The 20,244-nt window shown below is 52.0% G+C and overlaps 1 protein-coding gene across 2 annotated transcripts; it reads left to right on the plus strand.

The window, feature by feature from the left end:
* Positions 1-306: 306 nt before the first annotated feature.
* On the plus strand, positions 307-20,167 carry GLIPR2 (GLI pathogenesis related 2). 2 transcript variants are annotated; one of them, XM_022600173.2, is made up of 5 exons: positions 318-415; positions 10,116-10,224; positions 10,581-10,684; positions 12,503-12,580; positions 19,624-20,167. In XM_022600173.2, exons 1-5 carry the CDS (start codon positions 403-405, stop codon positions 19,782-19,784), a joined length of 465 nt encoding a protein of 154 aa, XP_022455881.1. In that variant the 5' UTR covers positions 318-402; the 3' UTR covers positions 19,785-20,167. The 2 variants fall into 2 exon arrangements, with proteins under 2 accessions (XP_022455882.1, XP_022455881.1); XM_022600174.2 differs by lacking the exons at positions 10,581-10,684; positions 12,503-12,580 and having other exon boundaries at positions 307-415.
* Positions 20,168-20,244: the final 77 nt, after the last annotated feature.

The following is a 20,244-nucleotide window of genomic DNA, read 5'->3' on the forward strand; positions in this document are numbered from 1 at the left end:
GGTCCCCGTAGCGCATCAGTTGCTGAGCATCTACCAGGAACAGGGTGAGAGGCGTGGGCTTCCCTCTGCATCCCCATTCAGTGTCCCGAGAGGGACAGGTATCCAGTACGCCCTGGGCTCCTCGTCCGCACCTGGAGAGCCCTGAGCGGTCGCTGGGGTCCCCACTCGGGGCAAGTTCTCGGGAGCAGGGCGAGAAGGCGCGCGGTGCCTCCTCCAGGCAGCCGGCGGTGTGGCCCCAGGCGCCTCCTCCTGCAGCTGCCGCTGCCTTATAAGGCGGGGGCCGGGCCGCGCCGGGGGAGGAGCTGCGGCCGCCCGGCCTCCTCCTCGGCTCTCGGAGCGGCGCGGGGCCGGCAGGGAGCGCAGCGCAGCGCAGCGGGAGCCGAAGAGCGCGCGGAGCCTGCCATGGGCAAATCAGGTGAGCCCGCCGTGCCAGCCGGGCCGGGGTGCGGGGATGGCTCGGAGCCCCAGGCTCCGGGGTCTTCACTGTCACTCTTCCCGCGGTGGGCTGGATCCCCGGGGAGCGGGTCGACAGCCTCCGCCCGGGCGACACGGTTCCGGCCGCGCTCCGGGACCACTGGGTGCGGGATGGAGGGGCTCGCGACGCGGGCAATTTCCGGGGCAGCCAGGAAGTCGGGGTGGCCGTCGGGCCCTCGGGAGAGAGCGAGGAAGGCGAGACCGAGGGAGGGTCCTCCTGTCTGCGAGCCAGAGATTGCGTCAGGGAGGGCTTCCAGGCGCTGATGGGATTAGCGCTCAACGTCCGGCCAAGGCGTGGCTTTTGCTTTGTTTCAGGACAGGGTTAGAGTTGGAAAAAGCCACAGAACTGTGACAGCCTCTCTTCCTGCAAAACAGCTTGCCCCGACCAACCCTCCGAAAGACAGCTCTGAGCATCCTTTTCTTCGGTCGTTGTCCCTCCTCCTTTAAGTGCCCCTCCACCCCTACCCGGTGCCAGACTCAGTCAGGCTACACACGGTTGCCAACAACGGCTTCCCCTTTCTCTCTGACCTGTCGCGGCCCATCCTCACCACGGTGGCTGTCCCGGTGAAGTGCCGTCATTCCCTAACACCTTCCATCCCATTGTCTGCAGGTGAAAAGAGTACACATTCTTCAGCCCCACGGCGGGGCCCTCTGGGAGTTGATCATCGCCCCTTTCCTCCCCCTGCACTCAGCTGTGCTCTGGGCATAGCTCTTCCGCTGGGTTCCCTTTCCCAGCGCTCACCACCACCACCAGCACTCCACCTCTCCCACTTCGGTGAAGTTGAAAATCCTCCCCATCTTTCTAGGCTCAACTCCTGTGCTGGGAGCCCACCCCGATTTCCCCACCTGGTGTCTTCTTTGTTGCAGCCCTCCCAGCAGTCAGGTTGGGACACTACCCAGCCAAAGATCTGTTTCCCACAGACTCCTCACTTTTGGCAGCCAGGGACCATGTCTATCTCAGCATAGTTCCTGCCTCACAGGAGGCTTTTTAATGAACAGCTTTTGAACAGAGTTCAAAAGTCCTGCTTCATGGGAAGTTGAGATTGTCAGCCTCAGATGGGTAAGGCTGGGTCTCTTCTTGAATCTGTCCTCAAGATCTGGACTTATGAGGTACCAGTGTTGGGAGTAAGTAGTTTTCTCTGGCATTGGTCCTAACCTGCCCTTATCTGTAGTTACAGGTCTGGCTTTCAGCCCTGGCTCTGCTAATCACTTGCTGTGTGATCTCAATCAAAGCCCTTTCCTTCTCTGTTCCTCATCTATACAAGGAGGATGGCCTATATCATCCCCAGGGCCTTTTACAGTATGGAAAGGTGACTTGCAGTTAAAGAAGAATGTGATAGGTGGCGGGTGTGGGGAGAGGAGGGCGGGGACACGAGCATGGAAGATGTGAGAGGGCACTTTGAGATCCCTACTTGGGAAATCAGTTCCTTTCTCTATAGATTAGGAGAAAATCCACAAATTCTCTACAGCTACATTTTAATCAGTTGTTCCTGGCTTCTTCCCTAAGAAACAGTTTTCCAGAACTGCTGGGTGCCTATCTTCTATTTGTTCATTCATCCCTCTCCCCCTCTCTCCCTCCCTCCATCCTTCCTTCCCTCCCTCTCATCCTTCCATTCCACCATCTATCAGCTCTGTACCAAGCTGTGGACCCAGTGCTGCGGAGGGCATGGCCCCTGCCCTCAGGAGCGTTCATGTGGATTATGAAATGCACCATAAAGCGGATTGGGGGGATAGACAGGCACCACATGGCTCCAGTAAGAGGTGGAAAGTGATCTAAGCCACAAGACAGGTACAGATGAAGAGAAGTGAGAGCTCAGGGGAGGGGAAAATCTCTGCCCAAGCGTCCAGTGAAGGCTCCTGGAAGAGGTGGTCAGACCCCAGAGTGTCTTGGAACTTTGGACTTTTTCCGATGGGACCTGGGGGACCATTGAAAAGCATCGATCTCAAAGCCACAGGACTAGAGCTGTTCCAGGGTGGAGGGCAGATCAGATGGGAAGAGGGTGGAGGTGGGGGTCACGGGGGAGGCTGCTGTAGTTACTCAGGCAAGAGATGACAGAGACATCTAAGGGACTGGAGAGGAAGCAGCGATGGAATTTTGAAATGGTAGCCTCGAGCAGACTTGGTGACTAACTTGCTGTGAATAAGAAGGAAAGGTCAGCGGTATGAATCTGGGTGCAGGAAGGTGATGACACCTTCCAGGACTGGAGGTACAGAGTCGAGCAGGATGGTGGTGGAAGACAGGTTAGAGGTGGTTCAGGCAGTTTCCACCCCCCTTCCCATGCCCACCCTCCACATATACCCAGGGACCTTTCAGAATGCTGGCCCTTAGCCACATGCATTTTATTTGTCTCCCCCCCGCCCTGCCCCGAAGACTCTGAGCCCCCTGGATAGTATCTGGCTCCCCTAAGGGTCTCCAAGAGAAAATGACTTTTCTGGGTGACACGGGCCCAACCTTGATGTTCCGGGCCGCCAGCCTGAGGCTGTCTGTGCCCAAAAGACAGGCGGCATCACAGATGTGTATCCACCCAGGGGCTTTCTGTGGTTCCACAAAGACCTTCATAAGGAGCCTGCCTCTTCTGGGCCTCAGTTTCCTCATCCCTGCATAGGAGCCCATCTCTCTTTAATCTTCAACCTCATATATACCCCAGAGCTGTTGGGGTAGCGGGCATTGCTGGAAAAGTGTCACATAACCAAAACAGCTTAAATTCCAGGAGTCACTTGGCCCAGTGTTCAGAGACTTCCAGGTCCGGCCACTGACCCTGGTCTCCCTGCTGGGCTTCAGTTTGCAGCCGGGCAGAGAAAGGCAATGGCCTGGGGCTCAGTGAAAGCCTCTAATATACTCCCTAATAAGAGTGATCACCAATTATTCTGCTCCTGCTGTGTGCCAGGCTTGGAGCTGGGTATTTCATGTGTTACTAACTTTCGTAACAGCACCGTGAGGCAGTTGTTACAGCTGAATAGATTTACAGAGGTTGAGTACTTCGCCCAAGCTCACACCCTGACCAATAAGTAGACAAACTGGGATTTGTACCCAGCTTTCTGACTTCCCAGCTGGGTGCTGTCCCCTCTACCACAATGACCACTTGTCATTCTGCTTCTCAGCCTGGACTCTGGCCCTTAGGGACATCCACACACCCTCTAATTGTCTCTTAAGAATCTTGTTATCCCTTGACCCACATCTCCCAGCCCCAGAGGTTATCAGAGCAGAAAGACCTTCAGGGACCAACTAATCCGAATTTTCTACTGAGCAGGGCCCTCACACCTCTGCAGGGGGAGGCCATGTGGCCAGGTCAGTCCCAGCAGTACCATTTTCATCTGTTGATTCCAAAGAAAGGTTCAAAGAAAGAGTTTCCCTGCTTTGAAGCTATTTTGAAAACCACAGATGTCATCCTTCCTTCTCACACAGGTGGGGAAGCAGGGCCCTGGCACTGGGCAGGGACTTGCCCAGTGCTGGCGGGCAGGCCTGAGTGGTGGCAGGCAGGGCTGGAGAGGGGACCACCTGTCTGCTGGTGAGAGCAAGCGCTCTCTCTGCCCTGGCTTCTTCAGCCCTTCAGTGACTATTGCCCATCACAAAGGGGCAGCCGATACACTGGGACATCCTTGTCATTCTTGCTTAGGGAAAGGAAGATGCATGTAAGGTGGAAAGTGTGTGAGATCGGGGCAAAGGAGGGACATGCTTAGATCTGGCTCTAATGTGGACTCAGTGTGTGACCTCGGGCAATTCACATGTCCTCCTAAAGACCAAAGTTTCCTCCTCTGTAATGAGAAGAATCCTGTCCTCAGGCCTACCCAGTGATGGTGTGAGAATCTCATTCATTTGTTCTTGTGCTCACTTACTCAGTAAATATCTGAGCTCAGAGGTACTGAAAGAGGTCACCAAAGGCCAGGTTAAATACCAGCAGCCCTGCTCCTGTTAAAATCTGGGAAGGGATCTGATGGGGGCAGTTTCCCCCAAGGCCAGGAGGAACTTTGGACTTTAGCCTCCTTTAGGAGGCTAAAGGCTCCTCTGCCCAACAGTAATGATAATAATTATAGCTGACATTTAGTTGAACTATAGTTGTTCACTTTGCTCCAGATCTGTTCTAAAGCATTTACGAAGATTAATTTATTTAATTCTCACAACAACCCTATGAGGTGAATACTGTTATCCCCATTTTGTATATGGAGTCAATGAGGCACAGAGGGATGAAGCAACTTGTCCAAGGTCACCCAGCTAGTAAAAGGCAGAGCTGGGATTTGCCTCTTGAATTTCCTGGAACCCAAGCTGAAAAGAGCTACTCATCTGGAACTCAGTGATTTTTTGTTTGTTTGTTTGTTTTTTGAATTTTATTTTATTTATTTTTTATACAGAGGTTATTAGTTATCTATTTTATACATATTAGTGTATATATGTTTGTTTGGGTTTTTTTTGTTTTTGTTTTTCTTTTTGCGGTACGCGGGCCTCTCACTGTTGTGGCCTCTCCCGTTGCGGAGCACAGGCTCCGGACGCGCAGGCTCAGCGGCCATGGCTCAGGGGCCCAGCTGCTCCGTGACATGTGGGATCTTCCCGGACCGGGGCATGAACCCGTGTCCCCTGCATCGGCAGGCGGACTCTCAACCACTGTGCCACCAGGGAAGCCCATATGTTTGTTTTTTTAATCAACTTTTTATTCTTTCTTTCTGATAAACTAGCAAAACCAGCTTTGCCCCAAAGGCTTTCTAGCCTCTTGCCAGGGGACCAAATAAAACCAGCTTTGCCCCAAAGGCCTTCTAGCCTCTTGCCAGGGGACCAAAGGGGCCTGTCCATAATTCCTGCCTTGGCCCCTGACGGTCCTGGGCCTCTCTGGTGGGGAGTCTGGCGAGGGCTGAGAAATGAGTCAGCTGGGCTCTGGGAGGCCTCCGAAGAGGTTGGATGCTGAGGGAGGAGCCCGTCCCAGCCACCAGCTGTGAGGGAGGAGGGGCACGGACCTCCTTAGATTCTTTATTCAACAGTTAGAAGCTCTGCCCTAAAGAACCTTCAAGAGCCCCCAGTCCAGCCCCACCCAAGATGCCTGCACCCTCCAAGCGGCAGGGACCGCCCTGGCCAGCCGCCTTCCCTCAGCCGCAGGAGCCAGGCCCAGGCAGCCCCTTCCACCTTTCAACAGCTCTGGCCTTAAGCCCCAGGTCTGCCCCCTGGAGCTTCTACTCCACAGCCCCTGATTTTCCTCTGGGGCCCCTCACGATGGTCTGTCTATAAAGGCCTTGGCACAGACGAGGCTCTTGAGAAATCTTAGTTCTTTTCTCCTCTTCCTTCTTCCTCTTCTTTCCCCTCAGAGATTTGAAGGCGGCTGCCAACCCCACTAGGCTGATCCTCCCCCTGGGACTGGTGGCCCTATCTTTCTCTTCTCAATGATTTCCTCTGTCTCGTGACCCTTGGGGTGGGGTGGGGTTAAGGGCAGGGTTTCTCTCCTCGTGGGCCTACCTCTGGACCAGTTGTAGGAATGTGGACAGGTTATTTCCTTCTTGAGCCTCAGTTTCCTCATCCAAAAAATGGGTACAGTAGTGGAAGCTCCCACAATGGTGGTGAGCAGTAAATCAGATCTTGCACAGGCCTGGCACCTAGAATGGCTGGCCATCGAGCAGAAGAAAGGTCCTCCTTCATTCCAGGCTGGTACCCTGAGGCTGTGTGAGTTCTGAGCCTCAGTTTACCCTCCCACAAAATGAGGGCATAATCCCTCCCTTCTTCTCCCCCCACAACCATGGGGTGGCTCTGAGGGCTCTCCCTGCATCAGGCAGGGATGGGTGGGTTTTCTTTGACTCCTTTTTCCCTTATGTTTATCTGCTCTCAGGTTTTTCTACAGAAGTGAGGTGTGCCTCTTTCTGGGTGTGGTCATCAGTGGTATCTTGCCTCCCTGAGGTTGAGGTTCTGCTCACAGGGGCCGCCTGGACTGGGACTGGCTGCTGTGGTGAGAGGGGACCAGTGAGCCAGCCAGGGGTGTGGTCATGGGGCCCCCAGGCCTCCCAGCCAGGGGCAGGGAGAGAGGGCACCCCTCCTGACCCCTTCCTAGGAACCCTGGCCCAGGGCACTGGCCCTGCTGGGATCAATGACTGGCTTCAGCTTCTGGGCTACAAGCTTAGGTTGGGCGCAGGAACTTTCACTTTTGTTTCACTACTTCCCACATTCTGGGAGTGCAGTGACCTAGTTTTTAGCAGCCTTATGTCCCCTCTGCCAAGGAGACTGCAGGGCCTGAGCACTCCAGAGTCCAGTGTATCTCACCCCAGCACTCAGAGCTGTCTTTAAACGGGCTTCACCTTAGCGACCCACCCATTCCCCTTATCTCCACCTCCTCCACACAGCCCCGGGATACATCAGGTCCCTTCCACACTGGCCCTTTCTGCGCTTTTGCCTCCTCATTACCTCCTCCAGGGAGCCTTCCCTGATACATCTGTGGTCACCATTGCCCATGCCACTCAGTCCCATGCATCTCCCGTAGTGTCCCACCGTGGCCTGCCTGGGACATAGGAGCTGGAAGGGATATTAGTATGGGCCTGGCCAGGTCTGTCACTCAGAGACCTTCTGCCACTTTGTGTGTATCTACACCTGCCCTTGCATGGACACATACACTTACCTTGATCACTCGTTAGACAAGCTATGAACTCCTGGAAGTTTGGGGTCAGTCGGTCATCTTGCCTCCTCTCACCCCTACCCTGATGGGACCTTATGGGATCTCAGGGTTGGAAGGGACTTAAAGGTCATCTGACTGGGTCTTCAGTGCCTGAATCCCTCTGAGAGGCATCACCTGCTTGTTTGTCCCCAGTGCTGGAGAGCTCACTACCTTGCGAGGTAGCCTTTTCAGTCTTCAGAAAGCGTTCATGGAGAGAAAGATCTTTCTTAGGCTGAGCTGAAATCTGTCATCCTGGCTTTTCCACCCACTGGCCCCAGCTCTGCCCTGTGGGGCCCCAGAATTCAGCAGGGCCCTCTATGGTGTCTTCCAAAGTCTGATCTTCTCCTGTACTTGCAACCGTCCCTTATAAGACCACATATCCAGCCCCTCCTTCACCTCATCACCATCTCTGAACACACTTCAGATTCTTACTGCCTCTAATGCAAGGTGGGGCCTGGGCTGGGTGAAGCATTCCAGCTGGACACTGGCTTGTGCAACACATCGCCCCGTGGGTTTCTGGCTGCCACGCCACCCAGCTGACTCCTTAGCGTGTTGTCAGCGAGGCCCCAGTGCGGTTCCCGTGAGTTGTTGTGGCTCCCGCCACTTGCACCTGAGATATTCTTTTTTTTTTTTGCGGTATGTGGGCCTCTCACTGTTGTGGCCTCTCCTGTTGCGGCGCACAGGCTCCGGACACGCAGGCTCAGCAGCCATGGCTCATGGGCCCAGCTGCTCCGCGGCATGTGGGATCTTCCCGGACCGGGGCACAAACCCGCGTCCCCTGCATCGGCAGGCGGACTCTCAACCACTGCGCCACCAGCGAAGCCCCTGAGATATTCTTTAAAAGCCTCTGTGACTCCATTGTCCACAGGAACATGCTAAACCCAAAATCTTTTTTTTTTTTAATTGTAAAAAACACATGACATAGAATTTACCATCTTAACCATTTTTTAGTGTAGTGTAAAGTATATTCACATTGCTGTAAAACAGATCTCCAGAACTTTTCCATCTTGTAGATCTGAAACTCTATACCCATTAGACAGCATCTTCCCTTTTCCCCCCTCCCTCCAATAAACCCCAAATCCTTGTCTTTCGTTCCAACAAGGGCTTGGCCGGCCTCTTGGCCACAGAGGCCTGAGACTTCAGGTGGTAGCTCCACCCTCTGCCTTGTGCCCAGTTACCATCACCAGGGTTTTCACCTCCACGCCTTTGTCACAGCATCTCCCCGTCTCTGCCTGTCAACCCAGATCTCCCAGATCCTGGCATTCAGCACCCCCTCCCGCCGCTGTCCCTGTCTCTCTCCACATTACTCTGACTGGACCCCACTGCACTGCCCTGCCGGGCCCTGGAATGTTTGAGGCCAGGACCACTCGCTGTCCGATATCTTGGAAACCTCTTGGAAAGCTCGACCACCACTGGCATAGCCTGCAGTTTCCTTCCCTCTGCTGGGTTGGCGTCTAGCCCAAAGCTCTGGAGGGCAAGCCCTGGGTCTTCTTCCCTCACATCCCCTCAGAGGCCCAGTGGGATTCTATCTGAAGGCCCAGGAGACCTGAGGGATCTGGCTGAGGGAGGGGAAGAGGACCCCTGCTGCTTCATCTCCATGGCCTCTGGGGGAAGACAGCAGAGGAGCAGAAAGGTGGCTGGTGAAGGTGACCTGGGCTAGTGGACGGAGGGGTGCTTCTTTCATCCTCCGGTTTACACCCTCCCTGCCCATGGCCAGGCCTCAGGGGCAGGCTCCCGCCAGAGGGGACTAGCTCAGTGTTATGGACCCTCTGTGGCCATCGCTCATAACTCACCCAGCTCACCCCCCGTTTCCATGGTGGGGGAGGTGGGGGGAGGGAGAGGGGGGACTCGCAGATTCCTAAGGCTGCGCTCTGCGCCTTCACAATCTTAGCCTGGCCAGCTCCTGTCCGGACATCTGTGGGGCCTCAAATAAGGGGTCACCTTCCTGGTCTCCCAGACCATGTTAGGCTGCTTTTCTCTGAGTTCCTCTTGACCCGTGCTCACCTGCACCTTGGCCCTACAACGCTGTTGGCTAGTGTCTGTTTACAAGGCTGTCTCCCTTCTGTGTGTGAGCTCTTTGAGGGCAGGACATGGCTGATTTGTCTCTGGACCCCCAGTGTACAATATGGGACCTCGCACAGAGGAGGCACTCAGAGAGCAGATGTACAGAGGGATGGGTTGGGATTGGATGGATGATGGATGGGTGGTTGGATGTTGATGCTTAGATCATGAATCAATAGGTGGATGGATGAGTGGTGGAGAGATGGATGGAGGATGTGGGATGGATGGGGTTCCATTTCAGATCCGAATTGAAGTGACCTCTGTCCACTACTGACCTGGCCTACCCTTGGCTTCACCACTTCTTGGCCTTGCTTTTTCTGAGGTTGTGACCCAGTTGGACACAGGCTCCACCTCTTCCCTCACCTGCAAGCCTGAGCCCAGCTGATCCCACCCCACCACCACGTTGTTTCCCACACTCTCCCCTCTCTCTGCTTCCCAATGCTGTCCTACCCTGGTTGGTCCTCTTCTCTTCATCTGTCCCTCTCTCTCGGGACAGTGCAGGCACCCCTCCACCCCAGCCAGGCCTGTTCTCTCTGGGCTCCCACCTCCAGTCCCCCTGACCATGCACTGTAGGTCCGCTCTGAGCTACCCAGTCTCCTTCAAACATTTTCTTGCAGAAGTCCTGCTGCTTCCTGTCCTGCCTCCCACCATCTGCTCTGCACCTCCAGTCCATCCCCCACTCAGCAGCCAGCAGGGTCTTCCAGAAACACAGCTCTCCTCAGCTTACTCCCCCGCCCCCGTTCAGTCGCTTCCCATTGCCTTGGATAAAGATCCAAATGCCTAACATGCCCCATGGGGCCCTGCGTAGTGCAGGGGGCATCAATGTGCAGAGACCGGGGCAGCAGCCTGGGCACGTGGCCTGAGGTTTGAGCTGGGCTTTGCTCTGAAGCCTGCTGGCGTACTTTCCGTGGCTCTTTTCTCCACGCTGAGACAGTCTCCATCTTGAAATCATTGCAGCTTCCAAGCAGTTTAATGACGAGGTCCTGAAGGCCCACAATGAGTACCGGAAGCAGCATGGCGTCGCCCCGCTGAAGCTCTGCAAGAAGCTCAACCGGGAGGCTCAGCAGTGAGTCCCCCCAGGGCCCCAGGCAACTCGGGCCCTTCCCGGTGCTGCCACTGCTGCAGTCCCAGATGGGCTCTGGAAGGCAGGAGGGATGTGGGTTGGAGGGCAAATACAGCCAGACTTGAATAACCACTCTGCCACTTACCCAGGCAGGTCCCATTGTTCCTCTGAGCCTCAGTGTGTTCCTCTGTAAAATGGGACTGGAGTGGGGGCTTAGACGAGTTGCAGGTGTGATGCTCCTGATTGCCTCGGCGAGCCCAGGGCAGGGAAGGAAGTTCAGCCACACCAGGTTAGGGCTCCTACTCTGGGGGCTTCCCTGGGCCGTACTTGCTCTAAGGAAGCACCGTGGACTCCGGCAGGTATTCAGAGGCCCTGGCCAGCACGAGGATCCTCAAGCACAGCCCAGAGTCCAGTCGTGGCCAGTGTGGGGAGAACCTGGCGTGGGCATCCTACGATCAGACAGGTGAGTCGTTTCTCGGCTCCCCCGCTCCTGCCTGAGCCGGGCCTAGGACATCCATCATGCACGCCCCTCCTGGCCCCAGCGCCCTCCGTGGTGTTGTCGCCGTGATGCAGCCACAGGCCCAGAAAAAGGGAAGAGAACCCCAGAGCTGTCTGTCTGCTCCCAGGAGCTGACTGCAGCTCACCACAAGGTCTCCGATGGCCAGCTCAGGGCCAGGCCTGTGCTGGCTGCCAGGGACACAGAGATGAGTCAGACTGCCCGGCCCCACCCACCTTCCAGAAGAGCTCCCAGCAGAGGAGTGAGGGCGGGGAGACGGTGCTGAGTCTCGGCCTGACCCTGCGGGCCCTGAAGCATCCCCAGCCTCAGAAGGACTTTACGTTCCTCACGTTTTTCTGGAAATATTTACAGTGCTTGTGTATTAACTTTCTTCACGAGAAAAAATGCAATAGAGCTTTTGTCCGTGCTGGAAAAAGTAATAATAATGGGAAAGACAATTTCTCATCCAAGGTCACAGCCTGGAATGGTGATCCCACCACACTGACCGAACATTCTTGAGCTTCCTGGCTCTGACAAGGCTGTCGTGGCTTTTTAGGAAAAATGCTGGAGAGAGCTACCTCGTGCTCTGAAGCTTTCTCCAGACTCCCTCGGGAGAATGACTGCTCCCTCCCCGGCCTCACATTCCTGGGAGTTCCCCGGGGAGGCCCTGGGAGTCCTCTTGGTTTCCCTGGGGCAGAGTCCCTCCAGGAGAAGTGTGCGCTTGCTCCCTGGGAAAGCAGGAGCCTGAGGCCCGCAGCCCCTCCCCAGGCTCAGACTGTGGGCCTTGGCGGGGAGAAGGGAGAGTGGTGGGAGAGAGCCAGCAGGAGACAGGGCTCCTCGCGCTGGCTCCCTGGGGGGCTTTGAGCAAATCTGCTACCTTCCCTGGCCCCAGTTTCCCCATCTCTACAGAGAGGGGTTGGGTAGGACATCTCTAGGGCAGTGGTTCCCCACCCTGGCTACACACTGGGATCTTTTGTGGAGCTTTCAAAAAATACTAGTGCCTGGATCGCTCCTCCGGAGACACTGATACAGTCAGCCTGTGGCAGGCCCCAGGCATCAGTAATTTTGAACAGCTCCCCAGCTGCGGCCTCTGTGTAGCCACTGTTCTCAAAGGATTTGCTCCTCAAAGTGTGGTCCACGGATGAGCAGCAGCACCTGGGAACTTGTTAGAAATACAGACTCAGGGCTCCACCCTAGATCTTCCAAAGTCAGAATCTGCATTCTAACAAGAGCCCCAGGTGATTCGTGCACTCATTCAAGTTCAGGACTTACTGCTCTGAGGTCCAGGGCTCCTAGCTCTCTGGCCCTGAGATCAGCCGCTCCCAGGGAAATGCTGTGGCCAGTGGATGCTCCAGGGGAGTACCCTTCTGCCTGCAGTGGAGACCCTGACCCACCGGCCCAATTACATTTCCTCCTGTGGGTGTTTCAGGAGCCAGACTTGCGGTGGGATGAAGGTGTGGTCTCCCGGAAACTCAGAGCATCATTAGAAGCCCTTGGAGTACGTTGCATTCAACCCGATTGTACAGAACGGGGCAGGCCTTGCCCAGGATTACACAGTGAATTAGTGTCAGGGCAGGGACACAGATGCTGGTCCCCTGAGCTCAGGCCAGGGCTCTTTCCAACCCCTAACAAGGCCCTCCCTGCAGCCTGGATGTGCTCATGGGCAGGAGTCCCCGTGTCAGCTCGTTGGTGCTTTATGAGACGTCTAACTGTGGGATGGGTGCTTTGGGGTTAATGGGAGGAGATGGAAGGAATAGGGAGTTTTAAACTGTCTCTTCCATACAGGAAAGGAGGTGGCTGATAGATGGTACAGTGAAATAAAGAGCTACAACTTTCAGCAGCCTGGCTTCACTTCCGGGACAGGTGAGTGACATGGTCACACCAGTGACCCGGCCCTGCGCTGGGTTGCCGTTTGGGTCTGACTTCAGAGAGGAGCTAACCCTAAATCAATCATTTCTCTCCTGTTTCACCCCTTCCATATTTCTCTGGTTTGACTTTGCCCAGAGGGCAAAACCCTCTTTCCCCAACACCTCTCCCAGCACACACACACACACACACACACACACACACACACCCCTCCATCCAAGAGCACCCAAGCTGCCGATTCCACCAGCTCAAAGCTCTTCACCTGACTGGAGTGTGATATAAGGAGGCTGTGGATTTCAAAGGTCGCTGAGTGTTCCTCTCCAGGAGTGATGCCTCAGCGCTTTTAACCTGTCATCCCGCTTCTGCTCCAGCCTGCTCCCCAGCAGCCAGAATATTCTAAGACCCTTTCTGCCCACGCTGCTCTCCTGATTAAGCTGCCAGTGGCTTCCTGGGACCATCGAGAAAAGGGCCAAGCTGCTGGCTCTTCTGGTCTGAGCTCCCTCCTCCCCCCACACCCTCACATCCTTCCTCTCTGCACCTCACTCCTCACAGCCTCCCAGGCATTCTCCCTTCACGTTTATACTCGAGTTTGTCATTCAGGAGAGCCTGGAATGCAGAAAGCTTGGATCTAGTCTCAGCTCTGGCACTATTAGTTGTGTGAACTAGGGTCGACTCCCTGTTCTTCCCTGTCCCCAAGGGAGAGGGACAAGGCTGAGGCCTCTATGGGACGTTCTGAGAGCCAGTATTTAGATGCAGGGAACTGGCCACAGGACCATCAGCCTTTGCATAGGCCTCCCCGGTGAGCAGTAAATGGTTAGCTTACTAAGCCCCGGGCAGCTGCTCCAAGCTCTGGGCTCCCCCCTGCCCCTCAGCAGCAATCACCAGGCTCCTGTCTTTCCTCAGGACCGACTCACATGCACCCAGGGCCCGGGATGGGTTGGAAGAGGCTGTGAATTTCTCTGACCACAAGGCACCAGGGAAACTGAAAAGGGGGTTCTCTGCCCACCCCCCATTCCTCTACCCCACCCCATCCCACCCATGGATGGAGCCACTTACGGCTTACTCTCTGGAGGCTTCTTCAGAAGCAGGAAGTGACATGTTCTCAGAGCCAGTCACCGTTTCCTGTGGTTTGTGCTCACCCCTTTGGGCAGGGGTTCTTGCAGTCGTGTGGGGAGAGGTAGAAGCGTCTGCCCTGCGGGGCAGGACAAGGAGGCCACTGTCAGGCCCTGAGTGAGAATTGCTGGTTCTGTGGCAATTAGATTTGAGAGGTGAGGGAGGGAACAGTGACAGCCTCCTACCAGTGATTAAGGACGTGTAGGCAGAACCTAGCCTTCTTTTCATAAAGATCAGTGTCCAGAAGACGTTTTATTTCACAGCATCTGGACGTCCTTTTCCGTTGAGCAAGATTCTTGGGCAATCAGACATGTGTCAGAGCAAGTGATTGGCGTTGCTCGTGTGTGCACGCCACTTGACAGTGAAAAGCATCTCTGCCTCCATGACCACGTAACCCTGCAACACCATTTGAAGGTGGGGCTTTATTCCACCCGTTTGCAGAAGAGAAACTGAGGCCCAGAAAGGGGAAGAGACTTCTGTTTACCTTCTATTCTCAATCTGATGCTTTTTACATGGCCCCTGCTCCAAGGTGGGAATCTCTCAAGTGTCAGAACTGGAGATGGGACTCAACTTTCCGTGACCACTGACCCCCTGTGATCCTGTCTGTTGCCCCACATCTCCCAGCCCTAAAGAGGAAAACCCCAGGGCCTCCAGCCCCTATGCCATCCCAGGTGCCAGTGGACAATGCCTGGGTCACACAGAGCCTGATCCTCAGACAGGAGCACAGCTTTGGGTGGTGATATAAGCGGGGCTCGCAAGACCCTTAAAGATGCTTAGGCCCATCCCCCATGAGTCAGCCTCCCCCAGAGCTGCTTCTTGTTGCACCATGGTTCAGGGGTTCCCTGACCTGAGTCCATGTTGCAGGTGCAAAGGCCTTTGAAATATCCTGTAATCTGTCCCTACCGCACCCCACCTGGGTCAAAGTCTTGTGATGAAGGACACTGTCCTATGCTTTGTGCCGGAGAAAAATAGCTTCCTGCAGTCCCTTTATGTTTTCTTTTAATGAGTAGGCTTTGTTTATTCTGAATAAATAATACTTTTATATGACATGAAATTTGCAAGCTGTATAAGGTGGAAAGTCTTCCTTCCGTTCCTGGCCTCCAGCGCTTTCCCACCCAACCAGTAATACCAGTTTCTTGTGGATCATTCTAGAGATGTTCTGAACCAGCAGTTGTGTAAATGCTCTCTTTTCCCTTTTTTATACTCTGGTGTCAGATAGATGATCTGTTTTGCACTTGCTTTGTTCACACAGCAGCTTGGCAGAGATTGTTCCATATCAATACAGAAAGAGATTTCTCTTTCTTATGCATTATTCTCTTGCAAGGATGTACTGTAACTTATTCAACTTGTTTTTCAGATGCATATTCTAGGAAGTTTGGGTCCATAGCAGGAAAGAGGATGTGATCCCTTTAGGAAAAAAAAGAAAAAGAAGGAAGCTGTTAGTAGTTTAGGGTTAGAAACCAGTGTGTATCTGATGGTTGCTAAGGAAGTTGTGTCCTTTAATTCATCTCTAAATACCCAGGCTTAATTATCTCTGAGCAGACAGAAACCTCTCCAGTCAGAAGAAGGATTACTTAGTCTCATCTATTTGGAATAGGCTTCCACGGGCATTCACACTGCTGGTGCGCATGTGGTGTCTGTAATTATTTTCTTGGCAACCAGTGGATAAATGGCAGCTCTTCCTTGTCTGGGTGACAGAGAGAGTGGGTGGGTCAGTGGCCAAAGCATGTGGTCTCTTGGAGAAAAGCCTTGTATGAAAAAGGGCCTGAGCCTTAATGGAAAGACAGTCTAAGGGACTTCTCTGGCAGTCCAGTGGTTAAGACTCCATGCTTCCAATGCAGGGGGCTCGGGTTCAGTCCCTGGTTGGGGAACTAAGATCCCACATGCCTCATGGTGTGGCCAAATTAAAAAAAACACAAGAGAAAAGAAGAAGAAGAAAAGACAAGACAGTCTCTAGAAGCAGTGACACCTGCTGACAGCCTGGAGATGGGAAAGAAATGTGACTCAAAAGTGTAAGGACCCCCCCCCCAAAAAAGTGTAAGGACCAAGGGTGAATTGGAAAGTAGTGTTTCTTCTTTTCTGAGGTGAGAATCAAAGTGTACTGAGCAGCGGTTAACATGAGCTTAAGGATGAGTGTGGTCGGGATGCATAATTGTACTTAGCGTTTGTTTTCTTTTAATTCTTGCTTCGATTGTATCACAGCAACCCTACTGATTAGCGTTTATGTTTGCTTATCTTCATAAAGAATTTAGTAAACTCAAATCTTTTAGGGATGTAGACAAAGAAATAAACTATACCGAAATTTCAAAATTATAAAAATGGAGTTCATTTATAGGGGGAAACAACACAATTTAATTAACGAAGGTTTATTTAGTCCTTACCAAATACGAGACACGATGGGAAATATCAACTCTGTCTCTTCCCTGAATGGAAGAGTGTGGGTACCAGCCTGTCTCTTTCCTTCCTTCCTTTCTTCCTCTTTCTTTCTCTTTCTTTCCCTTTCTCTTTCTTTCTTTATTTTGTGGTGAAATACACTTAACATAAATTTACCATTTTAACCATTTTTAAGCATACAGTTCAGTAGGATTAAGTACGTTCATGTCGTTGCGCACTCATCACCACCATCCATCTGCTGAACTTTTTCATCATCCCAAATTGAAACTCTAAACCCATTAAACAATAACTCTTATCCTTTCCTACCACCCCCAGCCCAAGCCTTGGTAACTACGATTCCACTTTCTGTCTCCATGAATTTGACTATTCTACCTATATAGGTAAGAATCCTACAATATTTATCCTTTTGTGTCTGACTTATTTCACTTAGCATAATACCCTCAAGGTTCATCCATGTTGTAGCATATGTCGGAATTTTATTTCTTTTTTAGAGCTGAATAATATTCCATTGTGTATACATACAACATTTTGTTTATCCATTCATCTGTCGACGGGCAGTTGTTTTCTTTCCCCCTTTTGGCTGTTGTGAATAATATTGCCATGAACACTGGTGTACAAATATTTGAGTTCTGCTTTCAGTTCTTTTGGGTGTATGCCTAGAAGTGGAATTACCGGATTATACGGTAATTCTGTATTTGATTATTTTAGGAACTGCCATACTGTCTCCCACAGTGGCTGCACCATCTTACATTCCCATCAGCAAAGCAAAAGGGATCCAATTTCTCCCCATCCTCACCAACATTTGTTATTTGGTTTTGTTTTTTAAATAATTTCCATCTTAACAGGTATAAAGCAGTTGCCCTCTTTCTTTCCTAACCAGCCACTGGAAGCTTAGCTACTCTGATCACAATTTTCCTCCTTCCCTCTGTCTCTTCCTTTCTTCATCAGATATTAATTGGGCATCTACTATGTGCCAAGCCCAATGGTCAATAAGACAGATATGGTGCCTGCCCTCAAAGAGGAAATATAATCTCTTTGGGGTTGTTTTCGAAAATGATGCCATTCTGTGACATGGCAGTAAATATCCCATTGACCTGTCAAAGGATCTCTATGAGAAAGGTGCAAAGGATGAACTCCCAGTCTCTACTCCCAGGAGACGAGAATTTATGGTCATTGAGCAAAGAGCATGTTACAGCATCAGCTCTTTGACCCCAAAGCAGGAGGGGAGTTAGAAGCTAAGCTATGTTAGCAGTTTGAAAATACCAGTGAGTGAGGGGCAGGCAGCCTGAACAGTGAGAGAATGATGCTGGGAAGCTTTGGCAAGCCACAGAAGCACCTGGAGGGGCAGGCAGTAGCTTGAGAAGGAACTGGGCTATTTGGCTCAGAGCAGAGGGAACTGAAGGAGGCTCTAACTTGTCAAGGTCTCAAAGAGCTCAAACTGTAGAAAGCCTGCATTTCCAGTGGTGCCAGAACTTAGTCCAAGATGGTTCTTCCATATGCTTTTCATTCATTCACTCATTCATTCCATTCATTCATTCAACAAAGGTTTATTTTACATTTTCCATGTGTCAGGCTGTGCCAGGGCACTGCATGTACTTTGATGAATAAATCAATTTGGTTCCTGCCCATGTGGGGCTCATGGCCTAGTGAAGGAGCCAAACAATTAGCAAATAATCAAATATATCATTGCAAATGGTAAGAATGATACGAGGGGGAAAATGATGCAATAAGACTCTGGGGAGGGAGGTGTTCAGGAAATAAGAGTAATTGTGAAAGGCCTCTCTGAAAAAGTGACTTTTTTTTTTTTTTTTTTTTTTTTTGTGGTACGCGGGCCTCTCACTGTTGTGGCCTCTCCCGTTGTGGAGCACAGGCTCCGGACGCGCAGGCTCAGTGGCCATGGCTCACGGGCCCAGCCGCTCCGCGGCATGTGGGATCCTCCCGGACCGGGGCACGAAGCCGTGTCCCCTGCATCGGCAGGCGGACTCTCAACCACTGCGCCACCAGGGAAGCCCCTGAAAAAGTGACATTTGGGCTGACACCTAAGGGACAAGAAAACGCTGGTCATCAGAAGAGCGTTGCATACAGCGGCCAGTGTGTGCAAAGGCTTTATAGTCAGAAATAACCGGATGTGTTCAAGGAATGGAAACGAGGCCACTGGGGCAAAGCATTCGCTCTCGTTTTCGGTTCGACTAAACAATGGAAGGATTTTTAAGCAGAGAAGTAAACAGATATGACTTATGTCTCAAAATGATCACTCTGGCTATGTCAGTGGAAAGTGAATTGAGGCAGCAAGTGTGGCTTCTGGAGAGCCAGGCGAAGGCTGTTGCAGTGGTCCCAAGTGAGAAAAGTTTGCGGTTGAGACCACGGTTTGGGGAGTGGATGGACTAGAGATGTATTTTGGAGTTAGATTCTTCAGGATTTTTTTTTAACATCTTTATTGGAGTATAATTGCTTTATAACAAAGTGAATCAGTTATACATATACATACGTTCCCATATCTCTTCCCTCTTGCGTCTCCCTCCCTCCCACCCTCCCTATCCCACCCCTCTAGGTGGTCACAAAGCACCAAGCTGATCTCCCTGTGCTATGCGGCTGCTTCCCACTAGCTATCTATTTTACGTTTGGTAGTGTATATATGTCCATGCCACTCTCTCACTTTGTCACAGCTTACCCTTCCGATTCTTCTTCAGGATTGAATGATGGGTTGTTGTGGGGAAATGAGCAGGAGGGAGGAATACAGAGCCACCCTGAGGATTTTGTGCACGGAGGTACCAGACATGGAAATGGGAGGGACCAAAATCAAGAGTGAGGTTTGGGCAGGTTAAATTTGAGAGGCCTGTGACTCATCCAAGTGGAAATGTCAAGTAAGTAGTTGTGTTTGGAACACAGAGGAGAGGTTTGGGCTGGAGAAAGAAATTTGGGAGCCAGGGAAAGATGAAATTGCCTGAAGAGTGCGAAAAGAAAAGAGAGCCCAGGATTGAGCCTTGGGAAATGCGGGTCCTCCAATATTCACAAGTGAGATAGAGGAGGAAGAGGAAGAGGCAGTGACATGGGAGGAATGCCAAGTGAGGAAACCAAAAGAGGAGAGTCCTTTGAAAAGCGGAAGAGTCGACTCCATTAATGTTCCTGAGATGTCAAGTAAGATGAAGACAAAAGGTGACCATTGGGAAGGAACATGGAGATCATTGGTGACCTTGAAGAGTACAGTTTGGGGGGAGGGGTGGAAGCAAGTGCCAGGTAGGGTGGCATCCTAATTGTTGGGGTCTCTGGGCTTTGCCATGATCTCTGGGAGACCATGAAACCTTTGGGCATCAGAGAGCGAGATGAGTAGGGTCTTTGTGGCTGACTGAGAGGACCTGATGCATTAGAAAATTGGTCAGTGTTTCATGTCTCCTTCCTCTGATTGGTGGCTGAAGATCAAGCCTCTCACAGCATGGCAAGACGGCACAGGGGTTCAAGAGTCCCTTGAAACATCATTCTCCAGGCTTTGCTAACTAATCTGTTTCCTTCTCCCCATGACTGCTCCCCTACAGGACATTTCACTGCCATGGTATGGAAGAATACAAAGAAGATGGGAGTGGGGAAGGCATCTGCAAGTGATGGGTCCTCCTTCGTGGTGGCTAGATACTTCCCAGCAGGGAATGTCGTCAACCAGGGCTTCTTTGAAGAAAATGTCCTGCCTCCAAAGAAGTAATTTGTCCAATGTAACGGGAAGGTGGCAGACTTAAGAACTTGGATTTGAAGTGCCTAGAACAACAAAAACTCAGCTGTGTGTCTGTCCCTGTGGGTGTATGTGCTTGCTTGTGTGATGCTATGAGTCTCTTGAGCACACACTCGGTTTTACAGTTCTGCATGAATTCATTCTTACCAAAGAAAGGAGCATATGAAGGCTTTACCTTGATGGTTCCCTAGACTACAATTATTTGGACTTTGGGAGGGGGGGAATCAATTTTTAAACTTAAAAAAAATTTTTTAAGCAAACTCCTTTTGTACCTTTCTTACTTATAATATCCATCCCTGGACTTTCTGTATTCCAAATGTTTGTGATGCTGAGAAAATGAAGTTCATTTTATGTGACCTTCATGCATTGTAATCTACTTTTGGTAGATATTTAAGAATATTAAACCCTCATCAAATGTGACACAATATACAGC

This window comes from Delphinapterus leucas, chromosome 6 (genome assembly GCF_059928025.1).
Source record: "Delphinapterus leucas isolate spDelLeu-1000000601 "Yukka" chromosome 6, BTC_Dleu_Yukka2, whole genome shotgun sequence".
Lineage (NCBI taxonomy): Eukaryota > Metazoa > Chordata > Mammalia > Artiodactyla > Monodontidae > Delphinapterus > Delphinapterus leucas.